Raw genomic sequence first — 22,966 nt, forward strand, 5'->3', positions numbered from 1 at the left:
TCTGCTTTAAAGTGCAGAATTATCTGAGACTTGAAGAGAGAAGCGAGTGTGTATCCTGTTCTTAGACCTCTTCATATATATATATAAAAATATATATAAATATGTATCACTAATTTGTTAGTTCTGAAATGTTTAAAGATCAAGCAGCATTCTAATTGTTGCAGTTCATAATTGACAAATGTGATTAACAGCACAGCACTGGTTCATCCAGGTGCAAGGCTCAGTGGGTGTATGAGCTGCTGCAAATAAATTGACAAACACAGGCAGTGCTGATTTATTAGAGGAAGCTTTTTTTTTCCTAATAAGTATTTGAAATTAATAGTTGTTCTGTGTATTGCAAATGATGCTAAACTACTGGGAACAAAAGGTGCCCAGTCTTGGGTATCCAGAGGGGCTGGAGAGTTTAAGCACCGCTATCTTGAGCTAAGTGACCTTGATCCAAGATGATTTTGGTATTCTTTCCAAAGAGCAGAAATTAAAAATCAGCAGACATATAATTTAAGAAGAAGTGGTTCCCATCCTTCTCTGCCCGTCCATGCTCCCCCTCACTGAGCTGAACAGTTCAAACTCGTGTTCTGTGAGGATACAGAGCCCTGCTGGATGAGTAGAACAGTGGAGGAAAAAAAAGGTTTGGCAGTTTGTGAATTAGCACTGGAGATGGGAAATTATTGCCATTTCAATTCTTAAGTTGTCACTGGAAAACAGGATTAGAGGAGGAAGGATTTCTGTAAGCCTCAGGAGAAAAGCTTTTGCAGTGGAATATTGATGCAGGAAGAAATGCCTGTATTCTGTGCTATTAAGCACACTTAGGAAAATTGTTCAGTGCCAGTCACAGTTGGCTCTTCTGATATTTCTCTTATGTAATTCATAAGAACAATCAGAGGAAGCTGAGTTATACAGAAGTCAGCCTTTTCCCACTGTGCTCTCCTTGTTCCTGTGAGGTGGCTGGTGGCAATGAAGGTGTCCTGGCTCTGAGTGTCCCTGCTTGTACCTGCTGGTGGAAAGCCTGTCCTGGGGTAAACATCTGAGCAAAAGGGTGTAGCTGCCTGGAGAAAGGTTATTCACTTTGATAATGCTGGCTGGTTTTCCCTGATCTGCCTTTTATTCCTCTACAGACTGTTTTCTTAGGTCTGCTTTTGCTAAGAAAATGGGAAATGTCTTCTTCAGAACTATTTTTTTTTGGGGAGGCGGGGTAGTTTCTGTCCAGTTTTTGTATGGCATGTCAGATACTGGGTCTCATTCATCAGAACTACAAAATGCTTAAATAGTGTGGTGGAAGGAATAGTAGGATGTTGTCTATATTGTTCAGAAACAGCTGTGCAGCCATCCAGTGTAGATTGACTAACTAAACATTATTTCTCAAAATTGAACATTTTTTAGAATACTATAGTGGAATTTGGAACATGCTATAATATTATCCTGGTTAAATGCAAGCTGGTAAATCAAAAGACTCTCTGAAGGGGGAGCAAATGGGGCTAAACCCGTGGCAGTGATGAGATGTTCTCACAGTGATTACTTGGGTTCTCAGGGGAAACTGTGTGGAACTGTGCAATGGAAATAAATCACATTGTGGCACCCATCAGTGTGCTGTGTATTGCTTTTCTTAAGCAGGTCTTGGAGTAAGGAGCCTGAAAAGCTCTTGTCTGGGCAGAGAAAGAAAAGGAACACCTTTAGGATGACAATAGAGAGAGAGTGACAGAATGGGAAAGAGAATAATTTGTTTTACCAGCACCGAGGTGGAGGTATTCTAAAAATGTATAAAAGAACAGGATAAGGTGCATGTACATAGAATCCATTCATAGAGACTTCTTATTGTTTTTACTCTCCAATCTCCATGTTAATACCTTTGGGTGAAAGAATAAATAATTATTTGTGCTGTGGAGAAATGGTTTTTGGACTCATTTTAATGGGAAGTGTCACAGTGTTGTGGAAGGGAAAGAATTAGAGGTGTTGTGTTAACAGGGTTGGGAAGCAGAGGCAATAGCCCAGAGAGCTGTTTTGAGACTGGGTGATTTCATCCAGGAGGAGAAAAAGGAATAATCCCTTCCCCAAATAGGTGAATATAGAAGCAGTCCAAAGATCAGCTCATTCTGCCACTTTTAACACAAATCGGTTGTTTTAACTCAGCTATTAACAAAAAAACTATTGGAAAATAAATGGAATTTGTTCTAATTTCATAGTTTGGAATAATTGTGATCAATAAGTAGGCTCTCTTTTGGTTATAAGCGCTCATCACCAATAAAAATTACTTTGTATTGTTCCCCTGGGGTTTTAATTGCATTAAGAAATGATTTGCCCTAATAAACTTCTCCAGTCTGTGATAATTATAATCAAATAAGATATCCATATAAAAGCACAAAATTATGCTGAAGCAAATGCAATCTTGATCATTAATTAGTGAACTACGAGAGGCCTTGCAGCTGGCGGTCGTTTGGCGCTTTTCAGACTGAACCCTGACCATTACAGCCTCAACTGGGTGGTGTGAATTTCTCTTTGTTATTCCTGCATCTGTAGGCACCTCTGAGTGTGTTTATGTGATGTGTTGCTGCAGTTCCCAGCTGTTTTTCATATGTGGAAGTGCCACCAGGAAGGGTATTTGTTGTTTCAATAAGATCATGACCCTTTACGGTGCTTTAAAAAGCAGAGAGATGGATAAAGCTGCAGTTCATGGCAGGTAAAATATAGATCAGCAATTCACAGGCAGTGGTAAAAAAGAAGCTTGACATAAGCAGTGTGTGTAGAAACTGCTGAATTTTTGGGGTTCTGTGAAGCAGAGGAGTTCATGTTTGGTGGCAGATTGTGCCATGTTTCAGTGGCAACATAGGAAATGAGATTTCTTCCCTGTGAGGGTGGTGAGGCACTGGGACAGGTTGCCAGAGAAGTTGTGGATGCTTCTGGAAATGTATTAGGGCAGGTTGGAGTAACCTGATCTAGTGGGAAGTGTCCCTGCCCGTGGCAGGGGTTGGAATGAGATGGTCTTTAAAATCCTTCTAACACAAACACTCTGTGATTGTACGAAATGAATGAATGAGGAGAGAAAGAGAAATGAAGTGGACTCTCTATTTGGCAGCCAGAAGTGGAATCAAAGCTGAGCTCTGTGTTGGACCACCATATATGGGTTTTGTGTGACATCCTCACAGGACAGGGTGGGACAATCGATGCTTTGCAGCTCTGGGCACGTTGGTACCAACCCAAGGCCTGCTGACATGGAAACATTCGAAAGGAAGTGCAAGTTTAAAGGCACAATATGCTTCCTGTCTCTGGAGTCCTTGGAGAAATACTGAACCTACAAAAAATGCATCCAAAGCGTTACCAAGGACAGGTGAGCTCATCTGTCAAATTCCTGTGAGATGCTGCCATCAAAAGTGTTGAGAGTACAGCTTTATTTACAAAGAATGCCAGCCAGAACTAAAGACCAGGAGCATCATTAGACCAAATTATCTCAGTGTAATGACACATGACTCTCTTGTGTGTGGTATCGAGATAGAATGTGACATTTTTGTCTTACAATAAGTTCCCCTCTAGTCAAATGGGCATCACAGCTGTCTTTGAGTTGCAGGAGGACTTTGATTCCTAAATCCCATAAAGTGGATTTAGGTCCCAGTTTGCCTTTTATTGATTAGAAAGTTAAGTTTAATTGCTTACACAGTGTTTTTTTCCTATTTTACACATTTTATCAGTGAAATACAGGCCCGCATCTTTGACTTCAAACAATTCTATTTACATAATCAGCACATTTACCATTCTCCCTCACAGTTTACGTATTGGTTGAGCTTGTCTGCCTGCAATGTGATCTGACCACAATGGCTAACCACTCCTCAGAGATAATTTACATTATTATTGCACTATGGATTAGGCATCAGTGGGAAGCGAGTCTGAGTCGATATGGAATTCTTCCCTGTGACTTCTTAAAAGAAATTATATAACAGCCTGGTACCCGTTTGGAAATTCAAAGGAATTACGGTAAAATGTCTCTTGGCAAACTGAGGTTCATCAAGGAGACATAGCAATTAATTCAGCATCCAAAATGTAGGACAGAATTAAATGAAAAACAGAGTAGAAAGGTGGACTGTGCTCACCCTAAATTGACATAATAGAGACCAGTTTGTCCCTGTTTCCCTTTGGAAGATGATGCCATGGATGCTCCTGTCAGGTGTCTGCTGGTGCTGACACTGCAAACCCCCTGAGTGAAGAACATGGATGTTGCAGAGAGAGATCTTTAGTCTTGCTGTAAAAGTGTTTTTCTCCTTGAGCTGGCAAACACATACACAAAAATAGACTGGAAAAAAACGAATTCTTGTGCCTGCCCAACCAATTTATTTGTCTGGGGCTTGAATTCCCTGAAGAGAGGAAATATGATGGATTCTGCAGGAAATAGCAGCTGTTCTTCCTCCTCCCTGGGGCATGGTGATCAGTAACCCCCCCTTGGTTTTTATTGTGTGATTGGCACCCAGTGTCTTGTTCTAATGGTCCAGCTGTTGAATGCTGTAATCCCTGTTGGCCTGATGGCACAAGCTGTTGTTACTGCTGGATGCCCTTTATCTATATTCTTGATGCTGGGTTAATATTTTAATGTAGCTTGTATAAGCAATTTCATTATAATTGCATGATTTTGGAGGGTTTGTTAGGGTGACCGTAAAAAGGTGCTTTCAAGCTTCACCAAAGTTTCAGTAGGGAAAATCTGTTTTTGCCATAATTTATGAATATAGGAAGCCCTTGTTGTTATGGATGGCTTTATTCACGTATGAAACTTGAGAAGGGCTTTATTACATCCTTAATCTAAGGAAGAAATTTTAAAATGTTCTGATTAGTTGATATTTAAAGAAAAATTAAATCAGTTTCTATCATAAGTGTCTTTGTTATGCATAGTGTTCTTCAGCTATTACATGTGAAACAAAATGAATTATTTGGAAAGATTAGGGTCTGTTGCAATACCCAAGACTCTGAACTTTGTAGTCAGGGAGCCACGGTGACTTGTTTTTCCAAGGCATTGCAGTACCTAATAAATGTAAAGACAGTGAGGGCTGATGCAAAACATCTTTATTTCTACTTACTGAGGGTGATTTATTCCCAACACTCAGGATTTGAATCTGCTGCATTACAGCAGGCACTCGTGTGTTTCCCAGTGTTGTGGCACCGTGCTCTGCCTGGGCTGGTCTGGACAAGCTGGTTCCCTGTTGCTGGTTCATTGCAGTCCTGTAGGATTTGGGGCTGCAGTTTCAGGAGTAAAAGCACACAGATCTATAAGGACTGAGAAGGAGAGGCCATCTCTGAGTCAAAAGGTTGCAAGGCAATTTTTTTCTCCTCTTGGTCTTGGTCAAGGAGGAAGAAATAAATAAAGCCAGTTAATTATTGGTAATCATTGGTCATCATTGTTAGTCCAGATATTATCATTACAGAGAAGAGTAACGTTGTCAGCATTCTTCTCTCAGAAGAAATATGATGCTCATGTTGATGATTTCTTCTCTAGGAGCCTGCAGGAAGCTGTCCTGAAGGGCCAAGAAGATACAGGGCAGTGTAGGGGTGCATACACTATTTTATCCTCTCTTTATTGCAAAGTTTGGGGTGAGGCTTTCTGGACACATGGTGGGAAGCTTCTGCTTTCATAGGCTGGTGCAAACTGATGTGGAAATAAATAAGGCTGTCTGTGGATATGGTGTGTGATCACACATCCGTCATTATCACGGGAAAATTCTTGGGGCAGCGACTATTATAACCAGGCAAATTTAGATAAATGGAAGTGGTGAGTGTGTAATCATTAATACTGTGTTTTTGCATGAGTAAAAATGGATGTGGAAGAGCATTTAGTTGCTTAGTTTGCCTGTCAAGAGTGTTTTATTGGTTTAAGTTAGAATATTTGGAAGAATGGGAATATGGTACAGTGAAATGGTTTGGGAAGGGTGATGGGACAACAAAATTAACTGGTCTGTCAGTAAAAGAACCTGTGCCAATGCAGCCTACATTGCCTGACAGTGACCAAGCTCAGAGGTCAGGAGGTGTTTCCCTCTTCTCTGTTCTTAAGGCATTAAAGTAGAAACACTTTTAATTTAGCATACCAGCTTTTAGAAAGGATTCTTAAAGAACACATCCTGTGAACAGTAAATATCATTTAAAGAAATTGGGATTTTTGTTTGTTTTAAAAAGACCTGAAGTTTGTGCAGATTATTAGACATATACTGCATGTTTTTGCTTTCTGTTTATGCTTTTTGGAACACCCTTTCTATATGTGCGGCAGTATCAAGGTTAGATATAAACTAAAAATCTTTCTGCATCATTGCAAAAGGAATACAAGTCATTTAAGATCAGTTTTCAAAGATGATAAATACCTTGAATTTTTAAATTTCAGATAGGGCAGACTGTAAATGTTTTAAACATGTAATGAATATGGATTGCATTTTCTTAGCTCCCTTTTCTTCATTGATTTTAGCATTTGACCAGTCATTTCTCTTTGTATATGTAAAATATATGGCTTACTGTTCAAAGGATCTCAAATCAAATTGGCTTTACTTACCTCAGAATATTCTGAATAAATTTTATTACGGGAATCATAAGAAAGGAATAGACATTTATAATAGAATGCTGTTTCCAAGTGGCTTCATTGAATTAAAGAATTCCTAGCAGAATTAAAACTCAATTAACAGCAGTTATGTCAGTATCCTTAGTAAGAAAGCCAATTTCTCTTATTTCTCGGAAGTACCAGTCTGATTTGTCTGCAGCTGAGTGTTCCCCATCTGGTGTGGGTGTAGACAGGTTTCCTGTGGCTGGTGGATGGTTCCACAAACTCTGCTCTGAACTTTGCAGTTCTTTAAACCAGGGGAGAAGACCAAGAGCTGGATTTCCTTCTGGAAGAGCCCTCTCCATTCTTAAGGAATTTCTTTCTGTAGCAGTTTCTTGTTTTCCTGTGGTGATACTGAATCTTCATGTACTGGTTAATGAACCAGCTGGGGCATGCTAATGAGCTGGTTCATGTGGAGACAGCTTACTCATATAAAACAGCAAAACTAAAAGCCACTTGAAATCTGTGGTTCAGCATTATTAGCTAAGTGTTTTTATTGCCCTGTTCCCCAAAAACACTCCTCATTCTTCCTGTCCACATGACTCTCAGGGGATTTGGAATAATTAGGTTACCAGATTTCAGTGTTTTGTCCATTTCCTGGCATAATCTGATCTTCAGAAGTATCCACAGCCTCTGTCATGACCTCCAAGGCTCTGGAGGTGTCTCCTGGGGGAAGGGTTGGGAGCTGGCTCCCGTATTTCAGAACCCGTGGTATGGCAGTCGTGACATTTTACATATGCTTCTGGTGTGCTGGGTACAGACCGAGCAGGAAAACACAGATTGATTCCAAAATGTGAGCAAAATGGCATAATTTGGATATAAATATCTCCCAGCGCATATTTATCTGTCTGTCCTTATGTTCTTAAATATTTGACATCAGTTATGTACATTATTCACATTCACACATACATCCTTTTCCTTTTATTGAACAATTTCTGATTTTTCTTAATCACATGTGTCTTAACATATGAAGGGGAAAGGGATCTTTGTCTTGGCTTATCTTTTCTGCCATTCCTGAGCTTGAGCAGGTGTTGGAAGGTTCCTTTGATAGCATCTCCTTTCAGTCAGGGCTTTTGGGCTCATCCACTCCTTTGACTGAACCCTGGGGCAGCAACATCTTCTGTCAATATTTAGTAAGTTGAGGGATTTCAGGTGCTATCTGATGAACCCAAATGTGACCTAAATTGAACTGAAAGCAGCTTGAGGCAGGAGTGGCTTTTTATCTTTGTGAATCGTGTTTGAAGTTGTGATCGTTCTTGGAGGCGTATTTAAATTAATAACCACTGTATTATCTTGACAATACTGGTAGAGATAATGTGGGATTTCCATTATTCTGGCCTGGTTTTCGATCATTTCCCAGTTACAGTGAGGATGATGAATGGGCATTGCCAAGAAATGATATTTTATAACATTAGTTTTGCCATGTGGTGGCACAGGGGACCAGAGATGATCACCAGGGCTGATGTTTAATTTAAAATTACCTAAAAGTTTTTACTTGACCCCTTTATATCGAGGTGAACCCGAGGCAGGCTTAGTTTATGCAGGTATCTCAGGCAGTCATGACATCAGTGTAAGTGTTAGATTTATTGTGCAGGCTAAATGATGATTTTATACGCTCAATAGAACCACTCAGGAGTACAAAAGAGGACTCTTTGCAGTTGGATTTTCATGCAAATATCTCTATTTATAGTGTAAAACAGTAGAACAGATAGGTGCTCTTGTGCAAATTACTAGCACTGTTTGTAAATATCTCTGCAATTGAAAGCAGCAGAAGTGCCAGATGTGTAATTACATTAGCACAGATATTCTACAGAAAGCTGCTTCTGTGAAACAGAAACAAGCTTAATGTGAAAATCTTTGCTTTTGAGAGCATGCATGCTCTGCACATCATTAACCTGTTAATTAAATCTATTAAGGGCTGCATTTTCTGAGGCCTTGTTAAATGATTACTTATGTGTAAGAACGTCTGTTTCTAAAAAATCTTCAGTTGCAAAGTGTGGGCTGACATTGTGATGGCAGATGCCTTTGTTTGGATGTGAATACATGTGCAGCATATGAGCATCTGTAACTGGTATTCTCCCATGTCACCATTCTTTTCTTTCAAATAGTCAGGGCGTGAGATCTTTTATGGCAACAGTGACCAGATTTCCAAGTTCAAGATTGTTCATCTCTGCTCAGCAAACAGAAAACCTGAATGCTGCCTGCCACATCTGGCAGTGGTTTTTGAAAGAAATGTGGGGCTGTGCTAGCAAAGCCAGCCTCAGGATTAGGTATTATCAGCTATTTAAACTTCTCAGAGGAGATGGTTTTATCCCTTGTGCTGAAGCTGTGAAAATGTAAGTAAAGGTGCCCATCTGTTAGGATTTCAGTGATAGATGAAGGCTATTCAGAAATGCAAAACCACTATAAATTCAGGACAGCGTGAGCAAAACACCTGCCAAAGAGGTAGCAAAGATCTACCAGTCTGGTAAGGCTGACCCCTAAGTACCTCAGAGTGCAGTTTGATGTTTGAACACACTTCCATCTTTAACTTACTGGAACTGATGTTTTTCTTTCAGCTTTCTTTATTTCAGAAGTGCAGACATTGAAAAAAAGCGTCCCAAACTCTGCCCCTTCCCCTAAACGTGCTTGTTCCCAGCCTGGAGTGTGGGTTAGCACCTTGGGCTCCTGGTAAGGGCCTGACACAATTTATGGCCCAAACTATGGTACTCTCTTCTCTGTTTATCCCTAGAGCATTACAGAATTTTGCTCCATGGAATCAATCTCAGCTGGAAAAGGAAAAAGTGAAATTAAAACTAAAACGAGTAGAAAATTTCATAGGTTAATACAACCCCTCCATACGATCCCTGGATCTCAGTCTGGCCTGATGTGCAGATCTTAATCTGACCAGATTTTGCTCTCACTTACCTGAATGTGCAGTCGTTTGGAATGATGCCTGGCAAAACCTGCCTCCAGATGGGATGGAGGTTTTTCTTTCTTCAAATACTCATCCAGATATGATGTGCTTGGTTATATTTTGTAATTCTTGGCACAAGATTCCCAAGATTTTTCTTATCTTAACACCTGCAAGCCTGAATGAGGTAATGTAATCATGTTCCCTGAGTGCAAACTGAAGTATTTTAGTATTCTGTTCTCCTGTCAAGAAGCAGAATTTATGATGTGATGGGAGTTATTTCAATTAGGACATTATTGTCTTTGTTCTTGTTTTCCTATTACATTAATTATTTCCCCCCCTCCAAACTGAACTTTTGTGAACTGGATTTAGCCTTTTGATTTTTTTTTTAAATTTTTTGGGGTCTGGTTTTGGGTTTGTTTGTTTGCCTTGTTTTAGCATGTGCCGTATGTCTGTCCTTCCCTGAAGGGAAAACCACGGGCATGTCAAAACCTTTCACCCTGCTGTGCACTGGAAACTGGAGCTCTTTGTCCCTCTGAGATTGCTCAGCCACCCTCCTGTGAGCAGCCAGTGCTCCCAGTGTCTGTGGGACAATGAAGCTGATTTACTGCTGCAGAACACTTATATTCCACATTTTGGCATAGCTTCTCATTTGGTTTATTCCTGCACAGCTATTTCCACACAACACAGCGAGTTGTGTTTTTCCGAAACGCTTTTCCTCGAGAATATGGAGTGTCTAGAGCAAATGGAAATTTAATTATTAATAATTGAAAGAGGATAATTAGATGTGGACTGTAAATAAAGTGAAAATGTCCAGTAAAAGCAATTTGTAGAGCTCTACAATAACCTCGGTCCAGTTTTTGTAGAATTGATAATGCACATGTTTAAAAATAGTACTTTTCACATGAATTAATTATGCTGTTGCCAGGGAATTGTTATTATAGGTGTTCTCCATCTTTGCAGAAATACTAATTAGCAACAGTTGGGCTCCGTGGGGCTCCTGCCATTGTATAGCTCTTCTATAATGTTTATTAGGAATAATGAGTGGCCCATATGGTTGAGAAGCTATTTCTGTAGAAGTAAATGATGTCCGTTTTACCTTTTCTATTCCAAGTTCTGTGGACAGCCCCATTTCTGCTCCAGGGCAAGGGGACAGGGGTGCTCCAAGTGGGGCTCACCAGAGGTCCCACCTGGAGAATTTCCGCAGGAGAACTCATCTGTAGGAACATCAGCTCTAGAAGATGCTGAGGGACAGGCGAAGCAGCTCCTCTGTTTCACCCCAGCCAGGCTTGGTAGCACCTCCACGTGCAGCTCTGGGTTTCGATTCCTTTGCCATCACATATTGATCACCGCAGTGGCTGGAAATGTACGTGGGCTTCTGGGCTGTGCTGGGTTATAAAATATGTAAGTTGGAAATAGGATGAAGCTGAGCAGAAAAATTATAGTTCTCCCTTCAAATGATGTCTGGAGGGGGACGCATGTATTTCTGTGATAATGTGCTTGTGAAGTAAATTTGGATACTTCAGAAAGGTTTTGCAGGTGTGCAGATTGCTGTATTATTTCACAACTTTTTTCTCTGAAACAGATTTTAATTTTGCTGTTATTTCAATGAACAAACATAATTTAGGCTTCATGAAAGAACAAGAAAATTAGAAACTGCAGTTGCCACAATTTGCAAGAGAGGTTGGGCTGTATCTTTGGTGTTTGCTGGGTAATGAATTATTACAGAGCTAAAATAAGAATTCTCTGTGTGTCTTGGAGCTCAGATAAGCAGATGTTGAAGTGCTGCCAGTGCCTCCCCCCAGCTGTCCCACCAGGGCCTTGTCTCAGAGCAGTGAACCTTTGACAGAAAGTTTCTTACTGTGGTTCCCTCAGGAGTCCATGAGCGCCAGTCTTCACTGTCTCCATGGGTTTTTCCCTGGGAGGGTGGTGAGGTTCCAGCACAGGTTGCCTGGAGAAGCTGTGGCTGCTCCATTTCCCTGGAAGTGTCCCAGGCCAGGTTGGACAGGGCTTGGTGTTACCTGGTGTAGTGGAAGGTCTCCTGGCAGGAGATTGGAATGAGACGATGTTCATGGCCCCTTCCAACCCACACCATTCCGTGATTTTATGATTTTGGTGGTGTTTGCTGAGGGTCCTTGCGAAGATTCAGATGAGGTGGGCTCTCCAGAGCTGAGTGCATCCCAGCTGGGCTGGTAGCAGAACACAGACATGGGGTGAAACCTTGGCTTTGCATGCTTGAAAAATATCTCAAAGTGCCTACGTGAGGGGCAGTGTGTGGGAAAAGCATAGAAAACTCTGTGTGAAGCTTGCTGGTATGAAAGGGGTGTAGGGAGCTGTATCCAACTGGAGAGACTTCTGAATCACCCAGTTCATGGAGATAAGCAAGAAATAACCCAAGTACCTCTCTCTTCCTTCTACTTCTCTGCAAATATCAGAGTGGATCTCCTCGACTTCTTGTTTCATTGTTCTGAAGGGATCAGAGATTTCCTGTGGACTGGAGAGAAGATTTCAGTGTAACTGGGGGCTAGCAATGTGACCAGCAATGCCCATGATTTCCCCATGGCCCCCACTGGTGGTTTTTGTTACAAGAGGTACTGTGTAATTCTTATGTGGGTTCTGTTTTTATTTTTATTTTTTTTCCACTGAGAAATAACAGTTCCTGTTGGGGATTACAAACCCCAGAGTCAAGGTGGAGTGACTGAAGGAACATTTCTTTTGCTCTTAAGGTTACATTTACAAACACCTTACAAAGGCTATTAGGTTTTAAAAAGATTTGGTTTCCACAGATGTTTGGAATTCCAAAAAGGCCAGAATTTGATTATAGCTATTTATAATCCAGTATAGAGGTTGTTTTAATCTCATATGCAGTAAACAATTTAGAGTTGTAATCTGTTGATAAGATCTATTTATTCTTTTTGGTTTTCAGTACATAAGCTTATATACATTGTATTCTCATCTCCTAATATCCACTGCTGTCAAGGCCAGAAATCTGTTCTCACAGACCCTCAAAATGTGTTGGATAAATATGGCAGAATTTTTTTCGAATGTGTGAGGATATTTTTTATTTTTCTATTTTTTAAATTGAGAGTTGAAAGGAAAGAATATTTTCCCCTGGGCTGTCTCTGGGGTGTGGGCACATGATTGAGTAGCTCAGCTAATACCGTTTACATTAGTTCTTAATATTGGGAAGTCCTGCCTTCCAGTGCCAAGGGGTTAGTAAATCTCTGTATTTTCATAAACAGCAGTGTTCATTACATTCTGCTGCAGAATGTCTTTCTTGCTGGAGTGTGTCTTGAGTGTTACAGCATATGGATAATAAGGGAAAAACCTGAAATGTAAAATTGGAACAAACTGCTGCATGGCTGTAAGTCACTAAATTTCACATTTATTCAGATCTGAAATAAGATGAATAACTAAGCTGCTGAATTGCTCATTTGTGTAGGTCATGAAAGTTTAAAAAAGTGCTGCAGATATTTAAAATTAATCCCAGGAATCAGAGGAATTTTTTATGCCTTGTGTGACACACTGCAAATAGAACAATAGTCTTTTGTATAGAATCTTTCATACAGATTACAGTACAAAGGGATTTAATGAATTGCTGTTAATAATAAATAGGAAAATAATTGAGACTAGTTAAGAATAGGCTGGGAAGATAATCTGTATTTTGGCTGAGGTGTGGCAGTAGGTGCAGGGCAAGGAGGCAGGAGGGCTGGTTTAGAAAACAAGGGAATGGGCAATTTAGACAACTACAGCTCTGCTGAAATTACTTTGTATTATGAAATACTGAAACATCCCAGATCTGTGTCCTAGACTCCAAAGATTTTAGCCTGTTTAGTCTGCAAGAAAAGATGTGGCTGTAGGATCCTTATCTAAATCTTTAGAATTACTTTTCTTGGCATAATGTGCCAAGAACCACAACGCCTTCGTATCAAGCCAAGAAAAAAAATACTGGTGAGGAACTATGTTGTAGTTTGTATGATCTTCAACAGCTTTGGCATATGGGAAATAAATATACGTCCAAATCTCATAAAACATGCATAATTCTCATAAAATTACATTAAAATTACATAAATCTCATAAAACCTTCTCATAAAACAACCAGTTATTCTGATGAAACGTATTCAATGTAATTTATTTTTTGTCTCTTACTAACAGTGAAGATTAATTAGCTGTAGTGCCATTAGGAATAGGGCTCATGTGTTCTGTGAGTGAATTGTTACCTGTTCTCAGAATTGACAGGCTGAGTTGGAGTTTGCACTTCCCATAACCTTGCTGTGGTGGAAGGATGACATTCAAGGGGTTCTGGGACACTTCCAGCAGGAGTATGATGGATAAGAATTAGGAGATTCTGTTCAAAGCAAGTTGTTAAGGTCTTCAGCAATTACTCCTAAATTTGATACTTAAATTGAAAAAGAAGGTATAAATGTGTAGAAAATAGGACTATTCCAGTGGTTGTCCATTATTTTTTTCAGTGTTCCTTCACTGGAGCATATCTATTATCTGATATAAATTAGTAACACAATATTCTATTTTACTGATTGCTCATCTTCTGCTAAGTTTGCAAATCAGAGCATAGCAACAGGGACAGAGTAATTGTGAGAGATGCTTATTATTGAATGAATTCTCCGATGGTGAAATGGTTTCAATTAAGCTAAAATGTCACAATAAACAGAGCATAATTATTCTAGCAATTCTTATGAAGTAATAACATACTTACTAAGCAGCTCTTATTGGGATTCCTCTTCTAAGTTTGGTGTTCAGTGGTGTTTTATTTTGTCTGTAAAGTGTAATCATTGTCTGTATGGGCTGTTTGCCTTATGTGTGTGTGACCTGTGTGTCAGAGCAGATGTCACTGCATCCTTTCAGACACAATTATGGTGCAGTTGTAGGTAGGTCTTGAAGGCAGGAAAAACAAATCAGTGCACAGTGCAACGAATAAACTCCAGTAGCTGTGTTATTGCATGTTTTGAAAGGGGTTAGAGAAGCTGTATGGGGTGAAAGGACAGCTCTTTCTGGCTGATAAAAGATGAGAAACAGAACAATGTGTAATTTTGCTTTAATAGATTGTCTTGACTTACTAATCCCTTTCATGTCATTGCTTGGAGTGTTGCAGATGACCTGGAAGAAACAGTGGGATGTCTTTGTTCACAGCTGCTCATAAACAAAGACACCTCATCTGTCTGTTACTGTGTGAACCCAGCAAGTTTTGTTTCACCTCTCATTTTTGGAATAATAATTTGGTTGAAGTTCTCTTTGGCTTGGTTGATGAATGGATTTATTCATGCTGCTGTGTGTTCATCGGTACATTGCAGATCTCAGTGTATTTATTAGTGAAAAACTTTTCTTTTTGGCATCCTGCTGGAGAAATCCTTGCTTTCAGTTAGATGCTCCTGCACAGAGAAACCCAGATTGAAAAGGACCACAGGAGGTCGTCTGGTTGGACCTCGTCACAGAGCAGGCACTGAATGCACACCAGGTTTCTCAGTTTTGTTCAGTCAGACCTTGGAAACCTGCAAGGATGGGTTCTGTTGTCCTTTGGGCAGCCTGTTCCCAGGGTTATCCTCACAGCACTGAGGTTTTTCCAGCCTGGAGCCTCCCTGTTTCCGTGTGCATCCACAGTCTGTATCTCCCATCCGTGTCCTGCTGTGATGAGATCAAACACCCATCCAGTATCTGGTTAAATTACAATACATAGGAGACAGACTATCAACTCTTTATCTACATATTATTGTCCTTTCTATAGACAGATCACTGTGAAATTAATTTCCTTTTGTTTAGTCTTCTTCTTTAATTACGTGTGGCCTTCCATTCTAGATGGGGAATTTTAAAGCACGTTTCTGAAGTTCAGGCTTCTGATGCCTAAATTCCAGTGGGTTTATAACACAGTTAATATTATAATTCACGTTGTGCTGAGATGTTTCTTTTAATTGACTCAGATGTATTTGGAGAAAAGTGTAAATTTAATATGAGCCTTCTAAAAATAATTGAATTCTAATTACAAAGTGGACTATTGACTAGGAAGTATTTACAGCTTTCTCCTCATTTAAGCTACTGAGCAGGATATTTAACTAAGCAGTGAAACATTGTGGATAAGTTTACTGCCACGTCCTGAGGAGATTGTCAGGAAGTGAAAAAATCTATCGTAATGGGTTTTGCATTTGATTTTTGCCTTCTTTTTCAAGCTTCTTTTTTTGCCAAGAGCAGGCTCTGTTTTTAGCAAGTTTGCCAGGGAATAAATGCAAATTGTAATGTGTCTAATGACAGCGTAATTACTTACAAGTTCTTGCTTGCTTATTTGGGTTTTTTTGGTAATTTTTCATTCTAAATTCACATCTGACTTTAAATATTGGCCAGTTCTTGCTTCTGGCTTCAGCTGAGTATACCTGGGATTATAACTGCAGCTGTTACTGGACTGGTTTTGGATTTTGTGTGTGCTTGGTTTTGTAGTATGAACATGTAACTGATTCTGGTAGTTTTAAAATCAATTTTTAAAAAAAATTGATTGCAGTAGTGTTACTTAATATAAATTAACTTATTTCTTGCAAGTTCATTTTCCGCCTTGAAAAATTAGAAAAGATTGCAGTTGCAGTGTATTTTCAGGCAGGAATTAAATATGCAATGTTTGTACTGAACAAAGTGGCTCTTTTATGAGGTATTGGAAAGTCTTTAGAATTAGAAACAAGGTAACAGCCCCTTGAGATGATCGTCAAAATCCCTTTAATAGTTAAGATTCGGCCTGAGTGCTTTTCCCTACCTTTGTGCTTCAGTTTGCCAGCAATTTTGTACTTTACAGCCATCATTATTTTTTTGATTTGTGGATTTTTATTGAATAATATTTTCACAGACAAATCATTCTGTTTAGCCTTGTCTGATTGCTTTCACTTGCAAATCCTCAAGTAAGATTCATACGATTACGTATGCATGTTCATGTGCTCCAGAAGTGAAAATGACGTTGCTGCGTTTTATTTTGGTTTAATTTCTCCTCCAGAATGATGGCTTTACCATCTCTCATAGTGCCACGTGCTGCAAGTGGAAACGATTTACTCAGTGTACCTCGAGGGTGATTATTTTCATGTATTTATCCTGACTGTTTTATCCCTTTTGGATGATGATTCTGCTGCTTCCCAGTGCAGTTTATTCTGTTGACTAATTGCTCTATTAAGACTATTTTCCTCTTATCTAACGTGACTTTCTTTTCCTATTAGATGATTGTTCTTTTATGATCATTTTTATATTAATTTGTACAAATGAAATTAAATATTCATTTGGGATGAATTTTACTGCTGCAGAAATTAAAGGCTTGCCTTTAATTCAAAGCACTGTAAGATATTTTCTTTTTTCCCCAAATTTCTCCAAGTGATTCAGTGATGTGAGTGCACTGGGAGAAGCAACTTGCAGCCCTTAGGAAGCATTTAACCAATTTTAGGGACCAGCTGGTAGTTATTTGCTTTGTAATACATGACAGGATATGGCTTATATTTTATATATGATTTGTATTTTTTAACACAGTGGTAGGAGAAGGGGGAACATATTTAAATTAAAAGAGGCAATATTTAGGTGAAATGTTAGGAAGAAATTCTTTAATCAGAGGGTAGTGAGGCCGTGGCATGGGTTGCCCAGAGAAGCCGTGACTGTTGAATCCCTGGAAGTGTCCGAGGCCAGCTTGGACAGTGTGGGACTGATATTTTTTGGTCTAAAAGATTTTAGCTTGCTGGTAGCTGCTAACTCCTTTCCCAAGGGAAAAGTTTCTTAGAAGAGCTTCTTCCCAAAACAGTCTTGGCAAAACGACTGTCCTTTCCCAAAACAATCTTTCTCCAGGTGGTGTTTTGCCTTTGTGATTCTCAGAGAAAGACATTTTTGCTGTTTCTCTAGTTTAACCAATGGCACGGGGGAGGTGTCAGTCCTGTTCACCAATCCTGTTAAGTCTGTATCGGAACACTTTATAAAATTAGACAATTAAAGCCTTTTTTATGCCGTTTGCCTTCTGAAATATGTGGAGTCTCTCATCTTTTTTCATGTCCTACAGCAACAGGACAGGGCCTGAAGCAACCTGGGATGGTGGAAGGTGCCCATGGCAGGGGTTTGGAATTGGATGAGCTTTCAGGTCCCTTCCAAACCATTCGGACTTTATGGGTTTGTGGTTGTCTGATGTTGTGCTGGGTGTCAGGACAGATCCATGGAGGAGCATTTCATGGCATTTCTCACCAGCCCCTCTCTTGCAGGTCACTGGGGCCGCTGCATCGGGGACTGCGGCTCGGGCGGCGTTCGCAGCCGGGCCGTGTGGTGCACCCACGCCGAGGGCTGGACCACCTTCCACGCCAACTGCGACCAGCAGGACAGACCCGAGAGCCAGCGGAGGTGCTTTAAAGTCTGCGACTGGCACCTGGAGCTCTTCGAGTGGGAGGTTTCGGCATGGGACAGGTGCGGGCTCGTCTCGGCCGCGGGTGCTGAGGCGGGGGCCGAGGTTTGCGTCACCGCGCAGCACGGCCTGCAGCGCCGCAGCGTCCGCTGCCTGCAGAAGCTGAACAGGACGGCGGTGTCCAGCGAGATCTGTGAGTATTTCAGCCCGCAGCCGCCCTCGGAGCAGGCCTGCCTGGTGCCCTGCCCGCGGGACTGCGTCGTGTCGCAGTTCTCCGGCTGGTCCCCGTGCGGCGCGGGCTGCGCCCGCACGCTGCAGCACCGCACGCGGGCCGTCATCGCGCCTCCGCTCTACGGCGGCGCCCCGTGCCCCAACCTGACGGAGTCCAGAGCCTGTGGAGCTCCTGCCTGTCCCCTCGGGGAGGAGGAGCACACCTACAGCCTCCGCCTGGGCCCCTGGGGCGAATGCCGGCTGCCGCATCCTAAAGACGTGGAGCTGGCGGGGAGGACTATGCTGGATTTGGGGTCGGACTCTGGAGAGAGAAGCACGTCCGGACTTCCCGGCGCTCATCCGCAGCAGCACGCCGGGGAGGCGGAGATCGGGTACCAAACCAGGCAGGTCAGGTGTGTGCGGAGCGATGGCAAACCCGCGGCGCTGAGGTAAGGGTGATCCTGCTCTGTGTCATCCCATTGGATTTGAGTGATGGAGCGCTGGCTCTGCCTGGCAGCGTCACTCTGAGTCCTGTTCCTGAGCTTTAAATGGAATTTTGAATGGGTTTTCTTTATGAACCTTTTCTTGATTTAATTCCTTTCTAGCATATGTGGAATATTTTGCATTCCTCTACGATTTGCAACTGTTTAATTCATTTTATATTTTTGGGTCTTCCTTTGTTGTTTTGAGGAAATGGAATTGTACATCACTTTGTGCTGTTGCTGGGCCCTGGCTGTGGGAGAGGGAGGTTTCATTCTCAGTCATGTACTGCATTTATTTGGTATAAGAGGCTAAAATTGCATCAGCTTAAACTCCTTTATTCTTACAAATCAATACAGGATAAAATAAGTCTGAAAAGTTTGGCCTTGTGAATATGCTAAAAGGTATATTTTGGAAAGAAATCAGTGAGTAAACCTGGGATTGTTGTCCATATTGAGGAGCCTTCCTGTCTGACTCTTGGGTGCTGGTACAGGATAGGTGACTGGCACGCCTGTCTTTGATGGAGGTTGTTGATTTCTGTCCTTATCTAACGTTTTATCTAATGATTTCTCTTCTATATAGGTTGCTTTGCTGTAATTTGAATGTGAAGGTTACAGTAATGTGCAGCAAATAATGGAAAGATTTATTCTTTCTATTTCTCACATCTAAATTTAAGCTGAGTTCTGCTGTTTGACTTCAGGTTGGATTTGGGTAGATGCCAGTAGCTACAGATGACTGATAAATTGATTGAGAAAGTCAGAATTTCTGGCGATCTTACTGTGCTCTGTTTTTCAAGGAAATTGGAAGTTCTTGAAAAATCCTGCTCTTGATTTTTGCAGAAATCAATCTGTTTCTTAGTAATCCATAGCTCTTGGCACATGCACAAACTCAAATGGCAGAGATAAGGGGTTATTTTACATACAATTCTCTACCCCTGTTAATTTCTGCAGTGGTTTTGCACACACACTGAGGTGAAAATATAAATTCTGACCTTTTTTCTTACCCCCTCCTATTACACCCATAGCTAACTATGAATTATTTTTTTATCAGTTGGAAGAAAGTCAGGCTTTGTGAAATGTTCCAGCAGTTTGTAACATCTTGACTTTATTCCTTGTGTCTTAATATATGCTGATTCCAAATATACAGATTTTATGCTTGTGTAGCTGCTTGACTTTAATGGAGTCACTTGTGATTTATTTCACAGTGTGACCAGCAGCAGGTTTATGTGTGTTATGTATGTTTAACACTTGTTAGCTTTCTCCTGCCTCTTGTATCTCATTCCTTATCAGAGGCTTTGGAAGGGGGATCCCAATTTTGTTAAAATTTCACTTGCTCTGCCCTCACACGCTCACTGCTATATTTGCTCTAAGAATGGAAATGGAAACTTTCTATAAATGTTTTCTCTTCTGTGTTGTACATTGAATTTCTGGATGACAGTGCAGAGAGTGCTGGGAGCTCTAGTTTCAGTGACTATCCCTGATCGAGCTGTCTTCTTTCTTGTTCCTTTCTGGGTTTTTTGCTGATGTGGCCCCCTTTTTGGGAGTGTACAGCTCCATTAGCCACCTCCTGACAGTCTTTTTCTGCTGAGCTTGTGTCTCAGATTTACTGCAGAGCTGGGCCTGACCCATCCTTTACTCTTACTCTAAATGCAAGAGCAGAGCCCATTGATTGAGCGGAGGAGAAAAGGTCATGTCATGTTACAGCATCCAGACACTTGCACACTTTTCCTTTCTCCTTTTGGACCTGAAATTCAAAGCTAAAATTCCAGCCCCAAATCCAATCAGTGTTTAGTTCCAGGGCTGGAGTGTCACAGATATTGAACACTCCTGACAGTGACTCCTTTAGGCACCCCTGGCCGTGCCCTCCTGGTTTTGTTGTGCAGCAGATTCGCTGCGGCTCTTCTGAGGAGCGGGTCTGGTCTTACAGATGTTGCCTTACAGCAGCAACGGTGTTTTGGCTACTGATAAAGAAGAGTAAATGCGTTTGCATAACCCGGTAGTGGGGACTGGCAGGCAGCCAAGTGTCTGCTGGAAACCAGGAAAGAAGAGCCTCATTTGTGCTCCTGCATTTTCCTGGCCGACGTTTCCCGTTTCTACTAACACTGCCAAGCATGCACCACTGTAAACTAAACTTCTGGAGAACTGGGGCAAGGGACAGGAATATCCCCAGATTTGGGATATTTTAACTTTAACTGTGAGCTCTGAGCTGCTGGTGTACCAGGGCTTTGCCTTCCACCACTGAGCAGTTCTTGCAGGTAACAGGGATGGTCAGGCAACCACCAAGGGCCACCAGAGGAGAGTGGCTACATCCTGCCCCCTAATTTATAATGAAATGGCAAAGATGCCTAATTTATCACCATGGTTATTTAATTTGCTGGTGTCTGACACAGGGCTGTAAATAACTCTCTCTTACTTGGAGAGGAGCATAAGCACGTGGAAGCCTGGACGTGCTATGTCAGGGACACAGAGATGGGGATGTTTTTGATAAAATATCTTTTCAGTCTGGAGGTTCCACATTTCTCACAAGGGAAGGAAAAGGGACAAAGGAAGAGGAAAGGGAGGGCAGACCTTTTTGAAAATACCTGAAATGACAACAATTGAACAGCCAAACATCAGTACCAACATCAGTACCAACATCAGTACCAACCCCCCTCAAGACGGGTCCACTTTTGCTCAGAAACTATTTTGGTGTAGAAACATTATATTCATGAAAATAAAGGGATTAACATCAAAATAGAATGATGCTATGGATCTGATTTGAACCTTTAAAAGACTTTCTTTATTTAAAAAGTTGGGATTTCTTTCCTATTATTTCAGATAGAATTCGGATTTCATTTTAGTTCAGAAAAAGGTTTTAGTTTTGCATTAATCCTTATATCCAGTAACAGATCAAAACATAAGCACTTCCATATATCAAAAAAAAAAAAACAACTCTGAAAAAGATGCAAGAAATGAATGTGAAAGAATTTCTGTTCTTCTTGTCTTCCTGTCTCGTCATAGTTGAAAAAATCTGCAGAATAATGAGACAAAGGGAGTTGAGTTCTTGCCTTTCTCTTTTTGTTTTTTAAATAAATGGTTGTTTAGGTTAGACACTAAATTGCCATTTAGTAAAATAAATGGGCATAGTTAGACATTGAAATTCTAAATAAATTTAACCTGATTTTCTAACCTGATGTGTGTGCTCAACTAAGCATACTGAGAAGTTAAAGTCAGGAGCAAACAGTTATAAGGCTTTTTTTATTATTGTTATTTGGATTAGGAGTATTTTATGTACATATTTCTTAAAGTCTTCGTTCCATGTGTGAGATGACAACAGTGATATAATAGAGTTGGATTTGGGTTTCTGTTTACTTCACTTTGTAAGTGAAAATTCGGGTCAAACTCAGTCAAGGGACAACCCATCTGTCAAGGCAGAGGTGGAGCAGCATTCAGCTCTTTTGTTTGCCTCTGTAATTTAAATTTCCATTATCCATTTCCTAGTGGATTGTGCTTAACCACTTTGCTGTTGTACGTTTTTAGGAAAAAAATATTTGCAGTTTCAATGTTGACATTCTTCTGTTCTCTGGATGAATACAAAATTCTGCAGTCCGGAGGTGAAAATGCTGTGCTGTCAAATGCTATTTGATGGTTGTGATTCCGATCTGGGAGAGGAATTCTGTGTTCACATTCCTCCTGGCAGATGTAGGAATCAAGCCTCAGTGCTCAGGCTTGAAGACAAATCCCTGAGCTGCTGGAGAAGAAGGATATTTTATTGTCTAATGTTCTTTTCAAAAGCTTTGTCTCTCATTTCTTTTGCTTTTATTTAAAAGCACAAGAAAAAAGGAGCAGTGATGGCTTTTTAAATTTCCATTTTATTGGCCAGGCATTGGAATAGGCTGCTCAGGGGATGATTCAAAAGGTGTGTGGATGTCATACTTGGGGATATGTTTAGTGGTGGAGCTGGCAGGGCTGGGTTGATAGGTGGACTCGATGATCTTAGAGATCTTTTCTGACCTTAACGATTCCATGGTTTGATGATTTTAGAAGTGGTGTCCAGCAATAACTGTGTTTTTTCTTCTGTTCCCAAACTGTGCTGGGAGGCAGCTGCCTCTGTAGCCCCAGGATCTCACAGTCTGCTGAGGCAGTGCGAATGGAAGCCAGCACTTATTTTTAATTAAAACAGAGGATCTGGTGCATTAAGTTCTGGAAACACCAAAACTTTGACATATTTACTGATGTGTGTTTGGATTAGAGGTCTCCCAGTTCCCTTTCCCTTAGGTCAGTTGTATGGCAGGCAAATATTCCCCATCTTCACCACCCTGGTGCAGAAGGGACTGATGTTTTTTCTGCCAAAGAAACCTCTGCTGCACAGGTTGAATATAAGGTATCCAAAACAGCCCTGGCAGCACTTGAAGACCCTAAAAATACATCAGGAATTCTCAGAAGTGTGCCTGTTAACACTGATTGCCAGTTTCTAAGGGAAGTAAGTG

The 22,966-nt window shown here is 40.9% G+C and overlaps 1 protein-coding gene across 3 annotated transcripts in view; it reads left to right on the forward strand.

Moving 5' to 3' along the window:
• THSD7B (thrombospondin type 1 domain containing 7B) overlaps nt 1-22,966 on the forward strand; it is a 297,483-nt gene that overhangs the window by 87,048 nt on the left and 187,469 nt on the right. For all 3 annotated transcript variants that reach the window (XM_063400989.1, XM_063400991.1, XM_063400992.1), the window contains exon 4: nt 17,672-18,467. In XM_063400989.1, the coding sequence (XP_063257059.1) occupies nt 17,672-18,467 (796 nt within the window). The remainder of the gene's footprint in view (nt 1-17,671; nt 18,468-22,966) is intronic.

The sequence above is a fragment of the Prinia subflava genome, chromosome 6 (assembly GCF_021018805.1).
Source record: "Prinia subflava isolate CZ2003 ecotype Zambia chromosome 6, Cam_Psub_1.2, whole genome shotgun sequence".
NCBI lineage: Eukaryota > Metazoa > Chordata > Aves > Passeriformes > Cisticolidae > Prinia > Prinia subflava.